This window comes from Falco punctatus (genome assembly GCF_963210335.1).
Source record: "Falco punctatus genome assembly, chromosome: 4".
NCBI lineage: Eukaryota > Metazoa > Chordata > Aves > Falconiformes > Falconidae > Falco > Falco punctatus.
The window spans coordinates 90,459,199-90,479,234 of record NC_137583.1 but is presented as its reverse complement, the minus strand read 5'-3'; the positions used below and the strand labels follow the sequence as shown (position 1 = coordinate 90,479,234).

The 20,036-nt window shown below is 40.3% G+C and overlaps 1 protein-coding gene across 2 annotated transcripts in view; it reads right to left on the bottom strand.

Moving 5' to 3' along the window:
* The window catches only part of GLI3 (GLI family zinc finger 3), a 427,034-nt gene that overhangs the window by 49,476 nt on the left and 357,522 nt on the right, over positions 1–20,036 (bottom strand). The window contains exons 7-8 of one of the 2 annotated variants that reach the window (XM_080382113.1): positions 14,859–15,005; positions 6,779–6,980 (exon numbers count right to left, since the gene is read on the bottom strand). In XM_080382113.1, coding sequence (XP_080238239.1) covers positions 6,779–6,980; positions 14,859–15,005 — 349 coding nt within the window. Of the gene's footprint in view, positions 1–6,778; positions 6,981–14,858; positions 20,032–20,036 lie in introns of those variants that run through there. The other variant, XM_080382114.1, reaches the window with a different exon arrangement.

Genomic DNA, 20,036 nt, shown 5'->3' with positions numbered 1-20,036 from the left:
TAGGACCTCTTTCAGTGGGGTTACACCTGGGTTGACTTTGACTCAGTCTGAACTGCAACTAAGCCTTAATTTACAACAAATTTCATGCAGTTATCTAGAGACTAGAAAAGTTTTCACTCAGTTTTGCACCTTCTTTAGGCAGATCCCAATAAGGGTGATAACAAAACAGCAAAACACCCGTAATAAACTTACATGTTACCTGCTTAATTAATATAGCTCACTTAATTAACATACTTTTTATCGTATACAACTTGTCATAAGGAGCTTCTTGCAAAATATTGTTGAATATATTGTGTTCTACCTGTTCTACCCTAAACACGTGCCTTTTAAGATTCATTTCATTAAGCAGCGTTTGTGTCCTTTTACACAAACTTAAATATATAAACATAAAAACTTTTAACAGTCTAAAACAAAAATCAAAGGTAAGAATTGAGCAGTTGGTTTTCAGTAAAAGTTAGATGCAAGTTCTCAGATGGGCTCTTCTGGCTTTTAGTGCAATTATCAGCAATCTGTGTATGGAATCAAGCAATGAAAAAATGAAATCTACATATATGACAAAATTATTTTGAGCAGCATGGTGAAGAGCTAAGAGGTTATCTTTAGAGCCATGTATGCTAGATGAATGAGCAATACTGATAACAAGAAGTATATTGATAATGAAGGGGAGTCTGAACTACTCATACACTGGTTCTAAATCAACTCAGCCAACTCACGAGAAGCACTCGCTTGTCTCAATGCAGAATTCAACAGAGGAATGAAAAGTTGATCAATGTGAAGCTATGGCAAAAACACATTGTGACAAATGGAATGGGAAACAGAACACAAAATGATGGTGCCACTTGAATTGCTACTCCTCTTCTGGAATATTATTGTATGTAGTAGAGAGAGACTGTTTCCAACAGTATTGCCTAAAATGACAATGCAAGAACTCTCTAAAGAGCAGACTGAAAACAACCATTTGCCTCAGAAAGGAGATGAATAAAAGGAGACATAATAAGAATATATAAAATATTGAATAAAGAAGGAAGACTGAGAACATGAGGCCTCCCTGTCTTATAACTATGAGACATTCTGTTAAATTCAAAACCTGGATAATTTAAACCTGATAAAAGGATACTCTTTGCTTTTTTTATACAGTGCATAATTAGACTGTTGGGGTCTCTGCTGGAGATGCTTTCACTTTGCTCTGAGATAACCTTATACTTCATTTGTATATCTTAACTCTGTTTTTATTTTTCTCTTTGCTTTTCTCTCCCTTTGCCAAGGGAAACTGGAGAAATTAATACATGGTCACTTGTCTCTAGTTATAAAGCAGTTCAGAAAAGAGGGCACTGACTAATTACACAACAAATGCTCTATACAAGGAGCTTATACAGGGTGAGTAGATCATTGAGAATCCAATACCTGCTTGCAGAAACATGGACTCCAGCCTTCACCCCTGATAATTAATCCACTGCTGCCTGAGCTCACCCTACAAACCCAGCTATCCCTTTATAGTGCTCTTTCTGAAAGCACCCTCACCACCATTCCCTGATGCTCAGCCTCAGATCAGCCTCGAGCAAAGTGGCAGGAGCTAGCACAGCCAGGATCTGGCTGTAATTAACCACACTGTGTTAATTGCTCCTTCCTGTTCTGATGATGTCAGAGAAGCAGGGGCAGAGCCTGGGGGAAAAAAAAAAAAAAGAAAGTGCTGCTGTGCTATCAGTTTCTTTCAAACTGCGGAGAAGATCCCAAAGGTCTCCCATGCTCACATGAAACTGAATTTTAACACATTATGAGATGGCTAAGGTGTTACACCTCACAGTTACATCTGCTTAGAAACAAAGAAAATCTCTTGTAGCAGGTGGAACTAGTCCCGACTTAAACACCTTATAGCTGACAGGGAACTTGGCTCATTTTCTGGAAAGTTACTTTGTAGATTTGGTATCTCAGCACTGCTAAGAGACTAGGAAAACACAGAGGTTCAGAATTTCAGATCATATAGAACATGAAGTCCCAATCTCCCGTGTTTATTAAAGACTAGCTAATCTTTTCTAAAGGTTTTGAATTGGTATTCTCAACATCATGGGAAGTGATTACTCCCTCTGTACTCACTCTAGGCCATGCTGCCTCTCAAAAAAAGAAGTGCTACTGAAGTGCAAAGTCTAATAATTGTCACAGGTAGCAAATATAACATTAAGTACATCCTGACAAAAGATTAATAGCAGGGGTGCTGCACTGCAGGATGGAGGCAGGTAACCAAATGAGTAAATGTCAAATGAAGGATTATCCTCATTTGATGCTCTTTCATATGCCTCCATTCTGCATAATCTCTCCCAGCTGAGACCTAAACCAGGTGTTTTCAAATGCACAAAGCAGAAGCTCTACCTGGTGTGCTAAAGGAGATCCACTATTAGCTGTCAGCAGGAGCGACATCTTCTTTTCAAGTACTCTGCCAGTAGTCAGGATACAGCATTACACTGCCAGCTGACAATGACAAAGTGCCCGCCAAGTCGAGCCCTATCTGGATTGTGCTAAACTATTACTATTTATTATCTGAACTGCAGAGTAGTACCTATGTCAAGGACCAGAGCCCTTCTGTGCTTGGCTCTGTAAAACCAGAACCCAAAACGTGGCTCCTTTAATTTGATTTCATCTTCAACATCCCACAGTGCTCATACAGAGGGTCCTATGATGAAAAAATGTGTGAAGCACGGGATGTAATCTTTTAGCCACAGGATGTACTTTTTTTAGCCAAGGCAAACACTGGTGAGGTCCTGGAGACACTTTCTTAGCACAAGTAGCACCTTTGCAAAAACAAGTTAAAAAAGCATTGACTCTACAAAGTCAAACATACCAGAAGTAAACCTGCCCATCAGCTTTCAGTTAGTTAGTGACCATGCACCCCTTTCCCCCCCTGCTTGATTCATTACTTATTCAGCACACAAGGTGCACAATAGTCTTCAGTGAGAGACCCTCTGGTATTTTATTTCTCCTTGCCCAAAGTATTGCCTATAGGCCTTCCTTCCATTGTATTTAAACCATCAGTGAGTACATAATTACTGGTACGCTCCTGAGCTTCTCTACTGTGCTCATCACTGTATGATCATAATCATCACAATAAATGATCACAATAATCACAAAACATTAATGCTTTCAGCCTCCCTCTGAGGGGAAGGCAAAGGACTCATTTTGCACAGGAACATGAATCAAAGAAAGACAAAGGTAAAAAGTGCTACTCGTTGTGGTTGCCCAATTCCAGACATGGAGACCAGATCTCCCGGGTTAGTTAACATGACACTCCACATGAAATGCTCAAAAGAGCTGTCAGTAGCTTCAAGCCATGTCGGAGCAATTCAGCTTCTCTGCAGAATTAAGAGTGGTAGGCTGCGCCTCCAGAAGAGAAACTGTATGAGCCTGGTGGTCACCTCTGACTAATTCAGTTTGCCCAGCATCAGGCTGGGACTGTGTTGCAAGAGCAGGGTCCACCCTCCAGGTAGCAAACCACCCGGTAAAAGGCTCCCTCCTCTTTTACAGCTGCCTGGACAGGTGAGGCAGGGTCCTGCAGCTCTGATTGATCCAGAGGGGATGTTCAGCCTCTGCCCTGAAGCAGGCAGGGGCCCTGCGAAAAAATACAGTGCAACCCTGAAATTAAAGACGGTATGAAAGCACAATCACAAGGGGGCAGTACCTTCATTCTCCTTAATGACCGGCTTCTGCATTCTTTATTTTGCAGCTTTTCCTTTCTCCCAACGCAATCCTACGTTGTGCTATACAAAAACATTTTGTCCCAGTTTGCTTAACCTGGACAGTTGCTGGCCTGACTCCTCTCCCCCCTGAAGACCGCTTTCTGTTTCACAAGGCTGCTATGGCTGGGCAGAGAGCACAGGCTCCACAGGCTTCCCAAGGGAGTTCCAGGTTAACCAGAGCTGCAGCTTCAGGGAAAGGTCCTCCTTCCTCTTTGTGGGCCCTGGACTGGAACATGCTGAAGGTTTAGCCTATTTAACACATACTAATAGAAACCTCTTAAGGGCTTATCGCTTCCCTGAATGGGGCAATTTCTCAAGAACAGCAAAGATGAAATCTAGAGCATCTAGGCAACATTCCTGGCAAATTTTAGCTGCTCAGTGAAAAGGTAACAACAGGTTTTTTAGTTTCTACAGGAAAGTCTCTTTTTTGCTACCTTCATTCTGATAAATGAGTAACTTCACTGACACTTTTTGGAATACTTAGCATTAGATAAGTATCTGCCATGAAAAATGCTACCAAGTGTAAACTATTTGGACTCAGTTAAGTGATTGGAAACAAGATCTAAAAGTACAAGGATTGTGTAATGTTAAGTATAGTTAACACTGCTGATGTTGCCTAAAGTACAAATCCTTCCTGTCTCGCAATTCCATCTAGTGGCCTGCTGAACTGTACCGTTTTCTTGCAGCAACCCCTATGAGATGTACCTGCAAGTTTCTAGGAGCTGGGATTTTACACTAGAAGAAAAAAAAAAGTCTTTTCTACACGTTGATTACTGTTGCAGACAGGATATTAAATGGGATGAACCTATGGTTTGGTTCAGTATAGCAGTTCTTGTGCTGATTGCATTATTTACAAGACAGTGAGTTGCAATAAATTAAGTTTTACTGATATTCTTGTTGCTATTTAGTCTTGGAATTTATTAAAGCAATGAAATGTGGGTTGGGTTTAATACTTTACGTCACTATTTTGGTGTAACTCTTTTATAGATAGGTTCACATGGGAGACATTAAAGGGCATCAACAGAGGTGAGTTGCAAAGCTGGAAAGAGAGCTAGCTCTCTCCCTTTCCCTCATTCCCACTGGGAAGAATGGAGACGTATATGAATTTCCAACTTTTCATGTTGAGTAGGCATACTCTTATCAAAAAGAAGAAAAAAAACATTCAAAATCATGTGAAATTTTGGATTATGCATTCCTGGAAAGTATGACCAGGAAGTGCTGAAAGCTTCGCTCAACCACAGCCTCAGTCACACAAGCCTTGCTTTCTTCAGTGACACCAGTTCACAAGACTCACTGTTCTACTCGTTAGCACCCTTACTCAGTCTCTGCCCATAACTCACTCCAGTTCCACAACTGTCTTGAACAAAACTATTCATCTGACTCTGGCTTTGAGGGGTGGCCCTTAGGTTTGTGATTCTATGTGTCAAAAACATATACCAACCTGTGGACGAGGAGTAAAAGGAGGGAAGACTTACTACAAAGTAGAGACTATGCCAACTTTCATGCACTATTTGCTTTACCAAAGTTACAAGCAATGGAAAAGAAGGTTAGTGTTTTAAGTGCCATCCCATCTTAATGACAGGGGGGATAGTACACCTCCACACAGTACATGTATTTAACAGATGTGGTCCAAAACTGCTGCCAGCTATTGACATAAATCATATTCTACATTATGGAGCTTTGTAATTGGGACCATGGTTACACAGACTGCAGAGTTGTATGGCAGAGCTATGATATCATACCTGTGAAATATTCTACAGCTATGTAAGTACATCAGAGCTATGAAGCAGGACTATTTAAAAAAGTGCTTAAAAAAACCCAGCAGGACTTACAGTAATACCAAATATTTACAGTGCTGTCACCTTCAAAGTCTGGCAAGCTTATGGTTTCTAGCAGACCAGTTGCATGCCCCATTTTCTCCAAGAGTGCAAATCCCCATAGTCAGTTTTTGAAGTTGTGTGTCATTTTTGCTGGAGAGGCCTGTTTGAGCCTTGCCAAAAATGGGTCTTTTAGATCACAATAAATTGCTGTGGGGACTCGCTCTTTACCTCATTGCAAATTGAAGGTGGAAGCTGTTTTTAAGCCAGGGACTAGCAGCAGTCTTTCTTTGAATGTCAGAAATGCAAAACCAAAATTTTCTGAGACTTTGGAGAAGTGGGGGATTTTTTTTGGAATGCCAAAGGAGCTTCTCTAAGTTAATGTATAGCAATGTCACACAAGAATGTTCTGCGGTTGCATCTCCACTTTTTCTGCTGCTTCTCTTAATTTTCTTCCACTCTCTTTTTTTTTTTACATGAACATGAGTTCTTGCTCATGTTCCCTCTCCCTGTGCCCTGTTTACTTCCCTTTCCTGCACAGATTCTGCCCACCTCTTCCCTCGCTACTCTGCTCTTCTGTCTCCAGAACAACCATTTTTGGCTGTCTTCTTGCACACATATGTGAAGCAGCCAAGTGGAAATCACAACATTTCTAAGGATACTGGATGGTAACAGAACTTCCTTAGTACCAAAAAAAGTAAGATAATTTAGCCACAGAAAGTCTAATCTTTCAATATATGAACCAAAATATTAAAAAAAAAAAAAACAAACCACAACTTGGAGATTAACACCATGAAGGTCTAGCCAAACATTTCAATTGATCAGTACCATGGCTGTGTGCTTTACTCTCTGATGATTGTTATGTAGGAACATTTCACTGTCCATTATATCTATGGCCAGAAGAACCCAAACGACTTAAGTCACAAACCTAGCCCGGAGCTTCTTCTCTGAAAACAAGATTCCTGAGCACACATACACACAGTGTTGCTACTAGTCAGATGAAGTATTACCTGCACTGGACAAATATGCCTGAAAGTCCTTGTGGATACCTTTCTAAGCAAGAAAAAAAGAGTATTTTGAATGTTAAGCTCCAGCAAACATACATTATAGAAACTGCAAAATACACATATTCACAAAGCAGTTATTTAAAGATGTAAGTATACATCCACATTTGCATGTGTCTATGAAACATAAATGAGAATATACAATATAGGTAAAAAATGCTCTTCTTACCTTATTGCACTTGCAGATAAGTGGCCATAAGAACCACTGGCTGAGGAACTGCTACGAGAATTATTGAGAATTGTGACCAAGGAATTTGGAGATGTCCGTATCATGGTCTGAAGGTCAAAGCTGTGATCAGATAGGGGGGATATGGACAACGTACGCTTTCGGCTTGGTCTAGCTGACAATCTCGGACTCGGAAACCTCGCGCCTGTTATGTAAACACAAATAATTATCCACCAAGGTACTTAATCGCATTTATTTGTTATCAGTGATGGGTAGAGGGAGTTGCAAGACACCAACACGCTGTGACAAGCCCATTCTCTCCTCTTGTGATCTACTGGCTACGATTGAGGAAAATTAGGAAGAAAAATTTATCTTCCTATGGCTTACCTCAGGGGAGCTCTGTTTATTAATGTGCAAGCAAAATGATAAATTGCTAAACAAAAGGAAAAGACTTTTATGAGTTATCCCTCTCATTTCTGGTGATTTATGAATCTGATGGCTTCTTAGACATTCACATCATTAATTCAACCATGAGCAATGAGACAGTGGTTCATATCTGGGCTTCCAGCAAACCCAAACCCACATCACTTTAATACATACAGACAAAGCTAAACTTGTAAAATACAGCGTAGAAATGAAGAAGCAGCTTTTCCTTTGTTGACTGTAATTCTGCCTGGTTGATACTGATGCAAAACTAAAAATCAGCACTGAAAAAACACTGTCAAGACCAACTCTATCAGCACAAGTCAAAACGGACATTCACAACATTAGACTGAGAAACAGTAGGCTTTACTTGCATTTGTCCAGGATCCCATGATATTCTTGTGCTGGGGTGTACAGGGGCCTACACTTGCCAAATTTATTTAAAACTAGAGATTAAGCTTTCAAAGCAGCAAAGAGAAGGCAACCATACAGATACCATTTAAATAAATCATATTACATTTCTAAATTTTCAGTGCTGCTCTGAAAATCTCTACCTCTCCTGGTCTATTTTACCATGTCATCCCAATTCTCTGCAGTCCTGATGGGAGATGTATCACCTTAAATTTCTTCCCTTTATTTAATTATTTTCAATCTCAGTTCAGACCAAGGAGAGAATTAGTTTCCCCACTGCATACTCAACTATTTCCTTGAACAGTACTGCTGCTTTTACCTTTTTAATCCCTTTAACCTGTAGTAAAGGACTGAGTCCTAACAATCCTGACAGCCAGGGTCATGCAGGTCTTGGGTCTGATGCCTACTCTACAGCTACTTCTCCCAGAGTCAGAGTCCCTGACATTCTCTGTAACTTGCTAATAATTCAGTTGGCCAGAAACCTCCATTATAGGTCTGCCTTTCCTAATTCTTGCTCACGTTTTGGTGCCCAGGACTGGTTTTGAGTAGGGTATTTCAGCTATGTGCCTAACATTAACCAGGAGAAAAGCCCAACTGACTCCGATTAGACTTACCTCAAGGACAGAGCTGGATTAGAAGCTGCCATTACATTTTCCTTACACACCTGAGTGGGCTACCTTTCTTTCTGTGCATGCTATCCAAGATTTTCAACTGGTATTAAAAGTTGCCATTTTATCGCTGCTGTGACTGTGGGATCAGATCTCCATCTATAGCTCTTCTCCTAATCTGTGCTTAGATGTGACTCAACTAGCCTACATGGGCATCAGTTCTCTTTCTCCTTCACGCTCTGTCTCCACAGTAGGCCTTAGCCCATACTGCTTCTGTCTTTCAATGAATATTCATGCTTTTGACTCATCATTTAAAACTTAGGCATTGCCATTTATTTCTTCCTAAAAACTACTACAAGTTATTTTACATAATTTGTTTTATCTCCTTTTTAGAAGCTTGCTATTGTACTGTGTCTGCTTGATATTTTATTAGTGCTGTGCTTCATGTCTTTCAAAGGCAGAGATCTTTTATTTGGGCTAAAATAAAAAACCAACAATGATCAGCAGCTATAAGGAGCTGCAACATATTTAGTAAGGAAATAAAGATACGTGTCATGGTAAAACAAAAATAGTAATACTTTGCACTTACATCTTTCATGCACAACTCTCCTCTGCTGACTGTTCAGCCAGCATGAACACCTCTGAAGTCAGTACTGGCAATGTAATTTGCCTCAGCAGAGGACACATTTCAAGTGCTTTACGGGTGAATAGCCCCTGTTATCCTGGTTTTACAAGGTGATAGCCAAGTACAGGTGTTCCTGGTTAAACAGCAAGTGAAGGGGACAAGGAAGACCTGCTAGACATTGGCTGACCAGCAAAATGAGATGTTACTCAAGCACTGCTACCACAGTACCATGTGGTACAGCCATCTTAATGGTGTGCTATATATGACAGCAAGTTCCCAGTAATGTGAACGTAATTATGAACTCTCCATTTTCCTCAAACTGATGGGCACAGACCTCATCATGCCAGCAAGAAGGCAGCAGAGATGCTGAGAGCGGAAAAGCATAGCTCCTTCTCTTTTGATAAGCAGGACCTAGTCAAATTTCTGCATTTGGGATGGCGGGTCACCATGTGCTACTGATGGCCACGTACAAACACTTTCAAAAAATTACTTCTAATGGATCTGAAGCCCAGTTTTGAATCTGTACAACTACAAAGGGATTGCCACTTACTTGAGAAATTCATCACAAGCCTGATAAACGTGAACTGATGGCTACTGATGCTACTAGAGAGAAGGTGCACAAGTTAGATCAGAAGTATGGAGCAGTTGTTAAGAATACTAGTGCCTGAACATCTCTCCTTTGAAGCTAGACTAGGAGGCAATGGTTGTGTTGTGCTGCTTCCACAATCAGACACCATTTATTTTCCATGCCAAAACCTCCCAAGTGGACTTGTTGGTGATCCAGCCCACACCTCAGAAAGGACTGAACAAGCATTACCGACAACTGTTCAAAGCTCTTACGATCTTGGAGAGAAGGATGGTCACCCTTAACTGACCACATAGGAGGGCAATTTATACTCCCTGTGGTGCCCTGCAGACTCTCAAATATTCCAACAACTACCCTCCTCCTCCTGCTTGCCCTTTCTGGACTGAGCCCATCTCCTTTGTCCCTTGCCTAAGTCATGCTAAGGCTCTCATAAGAGGCCCCTCTCTGCCTACCACTCATTAAACCTTCCCCATGGCTGCCAGCTGCTACCAGGGCATCCCTGGGATGCAGGGGATGCACCAGATCTGCAGCCAGTGATGCAGAAAGACAATCCTTCCAGCTCTGAGGGGCAGAGCCTGGGCTTCAGCCACACCACGCAGTGGTCTCAGGCTTCCTCTTCTCCAGGCAGCACCAGTTTCAGGCCCTGCCTAGACCTGGGAAATCAGCAGTCCCCTCCATCTACCTGGGATGGGAACAACCTCCTAAGGGCCAATGATCTCCTGCAAAAAGGGAATAATCCTGCTTCACAGCAGGAGCCAATGGCTGAGGCTGGGCAACAGCTCTATGGAGTCTGACCAGAGGATTGAGGGGTTTGCTTCAAGGGAGGCCACAACTTTCAAAATTTGAAAATAAAATGAAACGGAATTACTGGTTTTTTGTATCTTCATGGTTTAATTAGATTTCACATGCCTAAAATGTCTTAAGCATGAGCTGACCACGCATTATGCTGCAGGATGTTTGATAAACCATTGATTTAGCATAACAGTCTTAGTTAGTATATTACTATTAAAAGGAATAGGTCACAATTTCACAGTGCCTCTGAATACTAAACCAAACGTTTCAGCCTTGCCCAAGCATTTGTTTCAAAAACAAACACTTCAATATTTATTTAGCAATTTGAGATGTTCGTCTGCTCACAGTATTGTCCCACTGAACCATTACATTCCCTACTCAATAACACTTAAACCCAAAAAAATGCAGGAGCACTCACTCACTAAAAATCCATTTACCTCTGTGCAAGTGCTGAAAAAAACCCATCAGCTTTGGCAAAACATGCAAATGGAAGCTGACAGTGAAGATTTGTTTAGGAATGTCACGGTTTTGGCGTAGACATTACAGTAATACAAAGTCAGTAGTTAACAGTAAAGACTTGAGTGTGCCAGCAAAAAATCCAGCAGGTGTCAGAAGAAAAGATCTTATTCCTGGGGTAGAGATCAATTCTAAAATAACAGATATCTATCTCCATCATAAATTTCAAAAATGGAATATGCCATCCAGCAAATTTGCCCATGAATTTGATTTCTGAGCTGAAGTTTTTAGCATTGCTTAATCATTTATAAGGCAATCTTCAGACATGTATCATTTATTCCATCCCTTTAAATCAAACTTCTTTGAACCTGTCTCAAGCACTAGTTTTAGTTCAAAGGCTTGGAATGTGGGAAGTTGGGGGGAGGTTGTTGTGGGGTTTTTTACATTAAACTTCTTTCTTTTCCTTCTGGTTTCTGCTCACAGATGTGTAAACTTTGTTTTCACGCCATGAAAGTTTGTCATAAATTTTGTCTTAGTTTTCAAAATTGTAAATCTGTCATCAGTGTGAGAGCAAAAGGAATGGCTTTGCTACTCCACCCTCATTCTCCAACTGTGCTTGAAGATCAGAAATCAAACCCAGTCCAAATCAACATCTTCAGGCTGGACGAATTCTTTACATCAGTTGGGTTGCTATCAGTGTGTCTAATACCAAAAGGGGTAGGTCAATGCTTTTGAAAAAGAAAAACCTCTCATTCTGAGTGAGCATAAGCAAAAGTTAATCAGTGAATATTAATACTCTCAAGGCAAATCTAGAAACCTCAGTAAACATGCTTGCCTTCCACTGAATATCATTTAAAAGCAGAGTAAAACATGTTCCCCAAGTGAAAAATGCAGGTATCAAACCCAAAAGGCTGCAAAGAATTTCTGTTGTTGCTACTGTGGTCCTGTTAATACCTTCCCCATCTACTCTCCTCCTAGGTACTTTGATGTTATACTTATAGGTAGGACATCTGGCCCTTTTAAATCAAGCAAGAAGATGGGAAGACTTGGTCAGGGTCTGGCAATCAAAACTGTAGAAAAGTTTTATAGCAGCAAAGAAAATTCTGGTCCACTTTTCAAGCCACACAGAACATGATGATGAAAATGACAATCAAGGATACACGGTCTTGGCCTTATTCTTCCACGACATATTAGACAGTTCACAGACAGTGAAGTTCAGAACTTCAAGAAGTCTTCTGCTCTTTAGGCAAGATTTAACTTTCTGATCAATGCTTCTCCCCCTCATATCATCCCCATTTTGAAATCAGTTTTCCTGGCACTACACAGCAAAACAAAAGACCCCAAACTGCACAAACTGTATGTAACACGCTTTCGAGCCCAGAGCATGCTGGTGTTGGAATTATTATTTGCACTACACGAGAGGGTAGAGATGCCAAATTACTGTGCTAGATGCTGTATAAACACACAATTAGAAGACAGACTTGCTTCACAAAAGAACAATGTCTTGCTTGTATCTATTTGGTTGTTGTGTGGAATAAATGAGCAGCAGCCTCTGAGTGAGTTAACTTGCTCAGAATTTGATAGCAGATAATGAGGGAAACTACCAGTCTCTCTTCTTTCCTTTGACAAGACTAGGCAAAGGCAAAAAGAGTACTTTTAAGATCACCATACAAACCCTTAAGAAGAAGGAACCAAACAAATGGCATTGCTTCGCATTGATCACTGTACTTTGTTATTAAATGCAAACATGGCCATTCTTATAGTTTTTGGAAAAAAAAGTCTTAATATCAGCTTCCCGCTAATTGTTTTGTTCTAGTTTCTAATCTAAAATTCTGACAAAGAAGAAAGGGGTTTTCTTTAGCATGATGAATGATAGGACATTCAGATTCCTACTTAATGACAATTAATTTACTGTATACCCATGCAAGTTAAGATAGTTTTAATTAGTTTTTACAAAGTAAAAGGGTAACTTCATACTCTATTTAGATAAAAGCAGCTATTGCCTGACTAAACACATTCTCATCAAATACAGAAGGTGAGCTGAGTGACCTTACTACGATTCACTGTTATTGTAATTCTCTATTTACTGTTTAAAAATAACCCATTTGCATAACAGTGCTACACTTTTTTTGTCTTTAACTCTGAAATAATCCCTAATTGAAAAGTAGCTGCTATAATGAATCTCAAATGTGTGATCTTAATTTTTAAAAACAAACACAAAACAAATTAAAGACCGCATTTTGAATATATCTTAGCTAAAGCTGGTAACAGCAAATACCCTTATTACAGATAGCGCTTAGGTACCTTTCATGAATGGGCTGAAGTTATGGGCAAAGGTCAAAACATCTTCTCTTAAGTAAGAAGTGATAACATCCTTGGGATGCAAAAGCTGTAATTCTATGTAGATTACAGCATCCACAATCTCTACTACCACATGAAGCTCCTCCGTGCAAATGCCATTATTTGGACGAGTACTGCAATGTCTTCTATTTTTCTCTAGTTTTCTGGCATACATCTGGGTATCCGTCTTCCTGTAGACTGAATGGGCCCATTCAACCAAGTCTGCATCCAAATACGTGGTTTGATACTGCTACCTACATGCATTCAGAAACTCTCTCCCACTAGGAACCAAAAACATTGAAAGTATAAAATCTCAGCTCATTTCAGGTGGGGGTGGACTAGATGACCTTTAAAGGTCCCTTCCAACCCAAACTATCCTATGGTTCTATGATCCCTTTACTTCAACGAAGTCATGTTCATTCATACAAACTGGGGCTTTGTCCTTGCAACTGGAACACAGCAGAAGATTTAAATTACCTGAACCATGCGTAACAGAGTTTCCATTCTGCAGATTATTATTAATATGCATCAAATGCATTAGCAGGGTACCTTGTCTCTCCCTATTCCTCTCAAAATCCAAATCAGGAAGTATCACATTCTTAAGCTTTCAGGCACTGAAGCCTGCACATTAATTTCTGGTTTAAGTCCAGACTACTTGTGTGGGTTTATTATGTTTCTGAATTGGACCTAAGGGATGTTACATTACTGTAAAATCACTACGCACACCACCAGTGCAGTGAGACTGATAACCGAAACTGAATTAAAAAATCCTTAACTATCAAGGTAACAGGATGAAAATAGTTTCCCTGCCCAGTTCCACAACTATCTGCCTTGCCTGATTCTTGTAACTGCTGCTTATTCAACTACTTCACACCCCAGGCAAGTGTTCTTCAGAGGTAGCTATCTATATTTCCATGCGTTCCACAGGTGAAACTCCCAGCTCCCACACTCATTGAGATCAGCAGCTATGGCATACAGCCAACAGCAGGGAAGAAGAAACTGCATGCTAATAAATATTTTATAAAGTTGTGGGGCAACAAGGTGGTCTCATGCCATTGTATTGCTCTGTACTACCAAGCAAGAGTCAACAGTCACTACCTTTTCTTGTCATCACGTTTTATTTCCCCTGTTGGAAGGAACAGAGTACATCCCAAAAAGCATGTAGGCATCTTATGACTAAAAGGGAGTGCTCTGCTTAATCACTGCTGGCTGATCAAAAGCAGCAGTACTGAGCAGTTTGGAATGGGGTACTCTCTTTTCCTCCTTCAGAGAAAGGGAGATAGATCAGGGATCTGAAAGATGCTGAAGTGGGGAAAAGAAGGTTTTTACTATTAGGGAAAACTAAGTCAAGATCCTTGAGAATTCAGCAAACCACCTTAGAAGTAGTCTCAAGGCCTGCTGGTCCGTGATAGCCAAGTTGTAAGCAGGGCTACCACTCTCTAAAAAGGAGGAAAACATGCTCTCCTGTGGGAAAATCAGATGTAAACCTTGTATTAACAGAGAGCTCATGAGGGAAATACTCACCCTAATGATGAAAGTGAGTTACTGATTGTGAACAGAAAAGGATATTTTCAAAAGCACTCAAGCTGCTGGAAATGAAATTTATAATCTGTTTCCAGGAGCACTCCTGTTCCTCTCCCTACTTACTTTCAAAAGCCTACTTTCAGACTTGACGTAACCCTTGCACATTTGGCAATCAATGCTTTGGCCCTCCAGCCTCACCAGGAAGCTTACACTGACTCCCACTTCTCTATCCACATGGAGGCCTTCTGGATCAAACCAGGAACAACCCACGTGGTTCGCTTTATAGAATGGTTTATATTCCTAGAAAATGTCACTTACTATCCATAGCGTGAAGATATTCCATATGAAGAGCACCAGCTCCTGCAGTGGCAGCTGAAGGAATGATGTCTGCATACGGGCTGCGCTGGCCTGCCAACAGAGCCATCTGATGGTAATATTCAGCTGGACTGACGCCAGCATGTGGAGCTAAACACACAACATAAAAAGAACAGTTAATGACGTAAGATAAATGAGAAGGAAAGTTTTATCACATTGCTGGTTTCTCTGGTTATTAAAACAGCTTGTTTATTTTTAATGTAGTGCAATGTCTGCAGTATGCCACTACCGGTCAATATATTTCAACCAATGATGCTGCAAAAACACCATTCAAAAAACAGCAAGGCATAAAATATTAATGAGCTCAGTGATCTCATAGTTTTATATTTATTATTAAGTGACTCAAAAAGTGACAGGCTGACAGCAATGGAAATTAGTATGATTTATTAAGTGACATAAAAAAGCAGGAAAACCTTCCTAGAGCTTTACTCCCCATTTACCTCATCCCTGGCCCAAAGGACTCCATCTCTAAGGTAACACCACAGCTGAACTTCCATAAGCATTCAAGTTTCTGGAGTCTCTGCTTAGAGGACCAGAAGATTTTCATTCATGGTGGTAGTCTGTGTATAAGTTTAGGTTTAAACAAGGACAAAGCACGTTTTCAGGACAAATGCTGTTTGTCAATTGACAAGATAGGGGCAGTTTTTTGGGAGGACAGACTGAAGTCAATGAATGTGGCCATCCCATGACTCAAAGTTCATATACAAGTGTCCTTGACATGCAAGCATTTTTGCAGAGTCAAAACCACAGACTACATAGGCTCTGCATCCCACCAGGGAGATGAGTGATGCACTCCTCCTCTGATGACTCCCGTAAAAATAATATGCAAGCTTTCTGTTCTGCGATTTTCAAGCATGCCATCAAGTAATGGGCAACTCTGGACAAACAAAAATCCATATAATTTTAGTATCATCTCATGTCAGCAGGCTTCAGATGCTCCAGTAAGTAGAGGGTTATATCATGGGCTTGTGTGAATACTGATAAGATAAGCTGGGCTCCATCTCCTTGACCCTGACTCTGACTTGCTATGTGACCAGAGGTGAGCAGCCTTCCTCCCTGCTCTCTACTTGTCTCACTCGCAAAACAATTAACATTTCCTTACACTCTGCTCACCAGAAGATGGTACATAAGTCTGCCTAAAACACTTCCAAGTTCCCCAGGTTAATGGGCTATACCCCAACAGATTACTTTTATATTCTTTCATAATATTTAATGAGATTTTTCTTTGACCCCAGCAACTGAATCTTGAATGGAAATAAAATTTTAAGCTGAAATTCTTTGATTTCCCACGTTAACTTGAATACTGTTACTTACACAGTATTACTAAAAAGGATAACTTACATTTATCAGAATGTAATGTTACAGAGAATCAGATCCTAAATGCAAACCTTAGAAGCAAAGAATCAATATTTACACTAAAAGGAATATTTACACCAAACATGGCACTGGAGCTTGGAGAAAAGTTTATTCAGCAGCAGATTTCTAAAGTGTCTTTATTTTTACCAAAGAAAATGGAAGAATGTGCTTTTGATGTTACAATGTTAAATATAAACAATTTCAGGAAAGGTTCAGAAAAATAAAAAGTACATCAAACAGGAACAGGAATGGCATAAAAAATGAGCAGAGAGAAATTAAAGGTTGTTGGTACTTTTTCCAAATTACCAGTTGAATTCTCAATTATATATAATCTATTTCAGTCACCACCCACTTTCTGTAAGACAGCAAAAAAATATTCAGACAAAATTTTAAAAGAGGAGTAACTCAGACTGAATCACTGATTTTCAAAGTTTTACAGTAGTAGGCAACCATCATATCTTTCCAGACACACTGAAAATACTTCCTGAGCTTTCTGACATAAGTGTCTGGGTTAACTAACAATAACACTGGCTGAAAACTTTAAAATTAACTGCTTCAGAAAACACAGTGAGCACATAATGGCATTACTAAATGTTCCATACGCTAAGAAATGCTCTGGTGCTCTTTAAAGATCATTCCTTACTACCTTCTTCAAACATAAAAAATTAGCCTACTAATGATGTATTCCATGAAGGGTAAATGAAGGGCAAATGGGAAGGCCCAAAGCCCTGAATTCCCTCCTGGGTAGCTTCAGTTTTGCCCCTGCTTTATTTACAAGAGGCGGCATTTGTTTCTGCACTGTGAGCACTGCTGAGCTCTGTTTGAGCACTCTGCTCTACACACACCAACAACCAGCCCCACACCCTCTGTGTTACTCACAGGAGTCCTCGGCCACCCCTGGCCCACCAGCTCTGCTAGGTAAGGTGGAGCGACGAGACAGAAGACACCACTATTACTGCTGCTGTGGCGGTCATCCATTACAGCTGGCAAGACTTGCAGTGTATATGAAACTGCTCTTTGTTATGTTCCAGATTGTTTTGGCTCCTGGCCATCCCCAGGTCTGTGACTTGACAGACTGAGCCCAATAGTACACTGACCTAATTATCTAACTGGCCTAAAGCAATTAGGGTAGCAAGAGAAATCTCACTATGACTTTCAGAAGAACAATAACAACTTTCAAGTCTTCAAAGTTTTAATGCTATATGACTTAAGCCACAGTGCCCTTTATGTTATTAGCACATTTATGTGCATGTACCCTTTTAAATATCAGGGGGGGTTATTTGCATTCTTGGAACCCCCCAACATGACTTGGGCTACCTGATCCCAGGAACGTACACCTGAAAAAAGCATTTCACTATATACATGACTGATCACGCAACAAACTACGGACCCTAGAGAACAAATGTAACAGCTTTTCAGTGAGCATGTTGTTTTACTGAAGAATCTCCAATGCCTCAATCAAGTTATTGTATTTTCACAAGGTGCTGCACAACACCTGGGCTATGGCAACTGACCAAAGATGAGCCATGAGCCTAGAGGAAATGTGAAGTAACACATATTTGTTTAAAACCCAAAGAAGCTTAAGATAGCAAGTTTAGCTCGTATTTATAAAAGGCTAAGGTTGTGTATACAGTCAGTAATCAAAGCTCAGAGGACGAGTGTTATTACAGAGCATCCTCAGATGTGTTGTCCATGCCCAGGTGTCTCAGGCCATCTGAAAACCTATGGGTATCCACGGCATCTACGTGAGGCTGGCAGGTACGAAACAGGCCTTAGAGGAGAACACTGCCTTTCTGAAGTGGCAGCTGGAGTTAAGGCTAAGGCAAGGTATTTCATAGAGCTGAACTGACATAGAACACCAGCATTGTAGACAGATGAATCTTAGCACCACTGCAGTTATGATGAAGCTCCTAACTCAGCTGGTAACGTGCAGGTGTCTGTATTTGGGTGAACTGAATAGTTCTCCAAGGCTCCACTGACTTCAGTACCTAGATAACTCACTGGACTACAATGGCAAAACAGCACACCCAGATTACAGATCTCTATTCTGTAGAGACCTAAAAGGCCAGAATCTGGAACCAAACTGTACCCTGAGACATCTTAGGCTTCAAAAGAGATAACCACTGGCCTGGTGAATATGGCAAAGCACCTCTAGGAGATCTCTGCCCTTCTGGAGTTTCAGCTGGGTGCCAGCTCAGATACCCCAACGTATCTCTGATAGTACTAGGTGCCTACATCTATGCAAGCGAATTCAGTGTTGTGTACCTGAGACCAAGAACACACACAGGTTAATGTCATATGGTTGCGTGACAGGTGGTTTCCTTCCCTCCTCTATTTGTGTGTGCGACTGGAGCACACCTTAAGCATAAATGAAATTCTGCAGGAATGTGATCTGAAGATTATCAAAGGAAAGACAGCAAAACACTCTGCATATTAGCGTCTGTGAAAAGCCCAAACATACATAGCAAGAATTTTCCCAATTTATGCCATTACGTTACAGCTCTATCATGTTTATCCTATATCAAAAGCTCCAGTGCTCCCAGAGTTAAAAACATTTATTTCTGAGCATTGAAATTGTTCTTTCAAAACAGTAATTTTTTTCATAACAAAAAGAGTAGAATTAGCAAGGATTCATACAACAACCAAAGTGCTGCTAGGAAAGCTCTATGTGCATGCCATATGCCTTGACTGACAATAGGTCATTAAAATTCATTCTCATAAAAATATGTGCCCATAACTAATGGATTAACTGTAAAGGTATATGTTCTTATAAGCGAGGATTAATTAGTTATCCATTTGGATAGGGTGTACCACTCATTTTTCAAATTCAGCTAAAGGCAGCTGAACTCTGGTAAGTTTCTGCACACACTAGGAAGATCTTTCCCATAGTTAAAATAATAGTTTAATTAACTTCACTACATATTTGTTTCCACGTATGTTATATTTTAGCTCTCTTCAGCAAATGCTAGAATTTTGAAATGTCAAACTGCTTATCCATTATTGAAAAACCCACTGCTAACAAGACTGAACCTTTCTGCAACTCTTACTCGTTTCTCACTTTGGCAAAACTCCCATTTAAATGAATCGGAAATATGCCAGAGTAATGACAAGAGTGATCACAGGAGACCACTTCAACCGAAATAACCTGGAAAGTAATAGCCACGGTCACACCAAGACCTAAAGCACTGATATTTCAGGTGTACTGCCCACCATTTAAACAGAAGGGGCCAGTCCTGATCATCAGCCACTTCTTCTACATCAGCATCATTTCATTTGGCCGTATCATTGACTAGGATAAACTGAAATAATTCTACATAACTTTAACAGAACTATTGACTAAATACAACAACTCAATGCATGCTTTCTATGATTGAAAAATACTATTTCAATCAATAAGCCTTTCACACCTGAAGAACTCCATGGTTATACACTGACGTACACTCATGAAGAATATGGCTCGATTCAGTGCAGATAAAGCGGATTTCTTGGGAGATCAGAATCACACCCTGGGTCACCTCCACAAACAAAAGATATCACAAGACATACACCACCCTTCCAGCTTAAATTTTGAATGAGGCAGGGCCTTTTCTTTTTTTTTTTTTCCCCCTTCTCCCTGAAGTTTCAACATTTGTGAGATGTACAAATGAGCCATGATCGGCTGATGAAGTATTGAAACATTTATGACATAATGAATATGTCTGACAAACCTGCTGAAGCTGCTTTGAACAAGGGGGAAAAAATTTTGACAAGATTAATATAACTTAA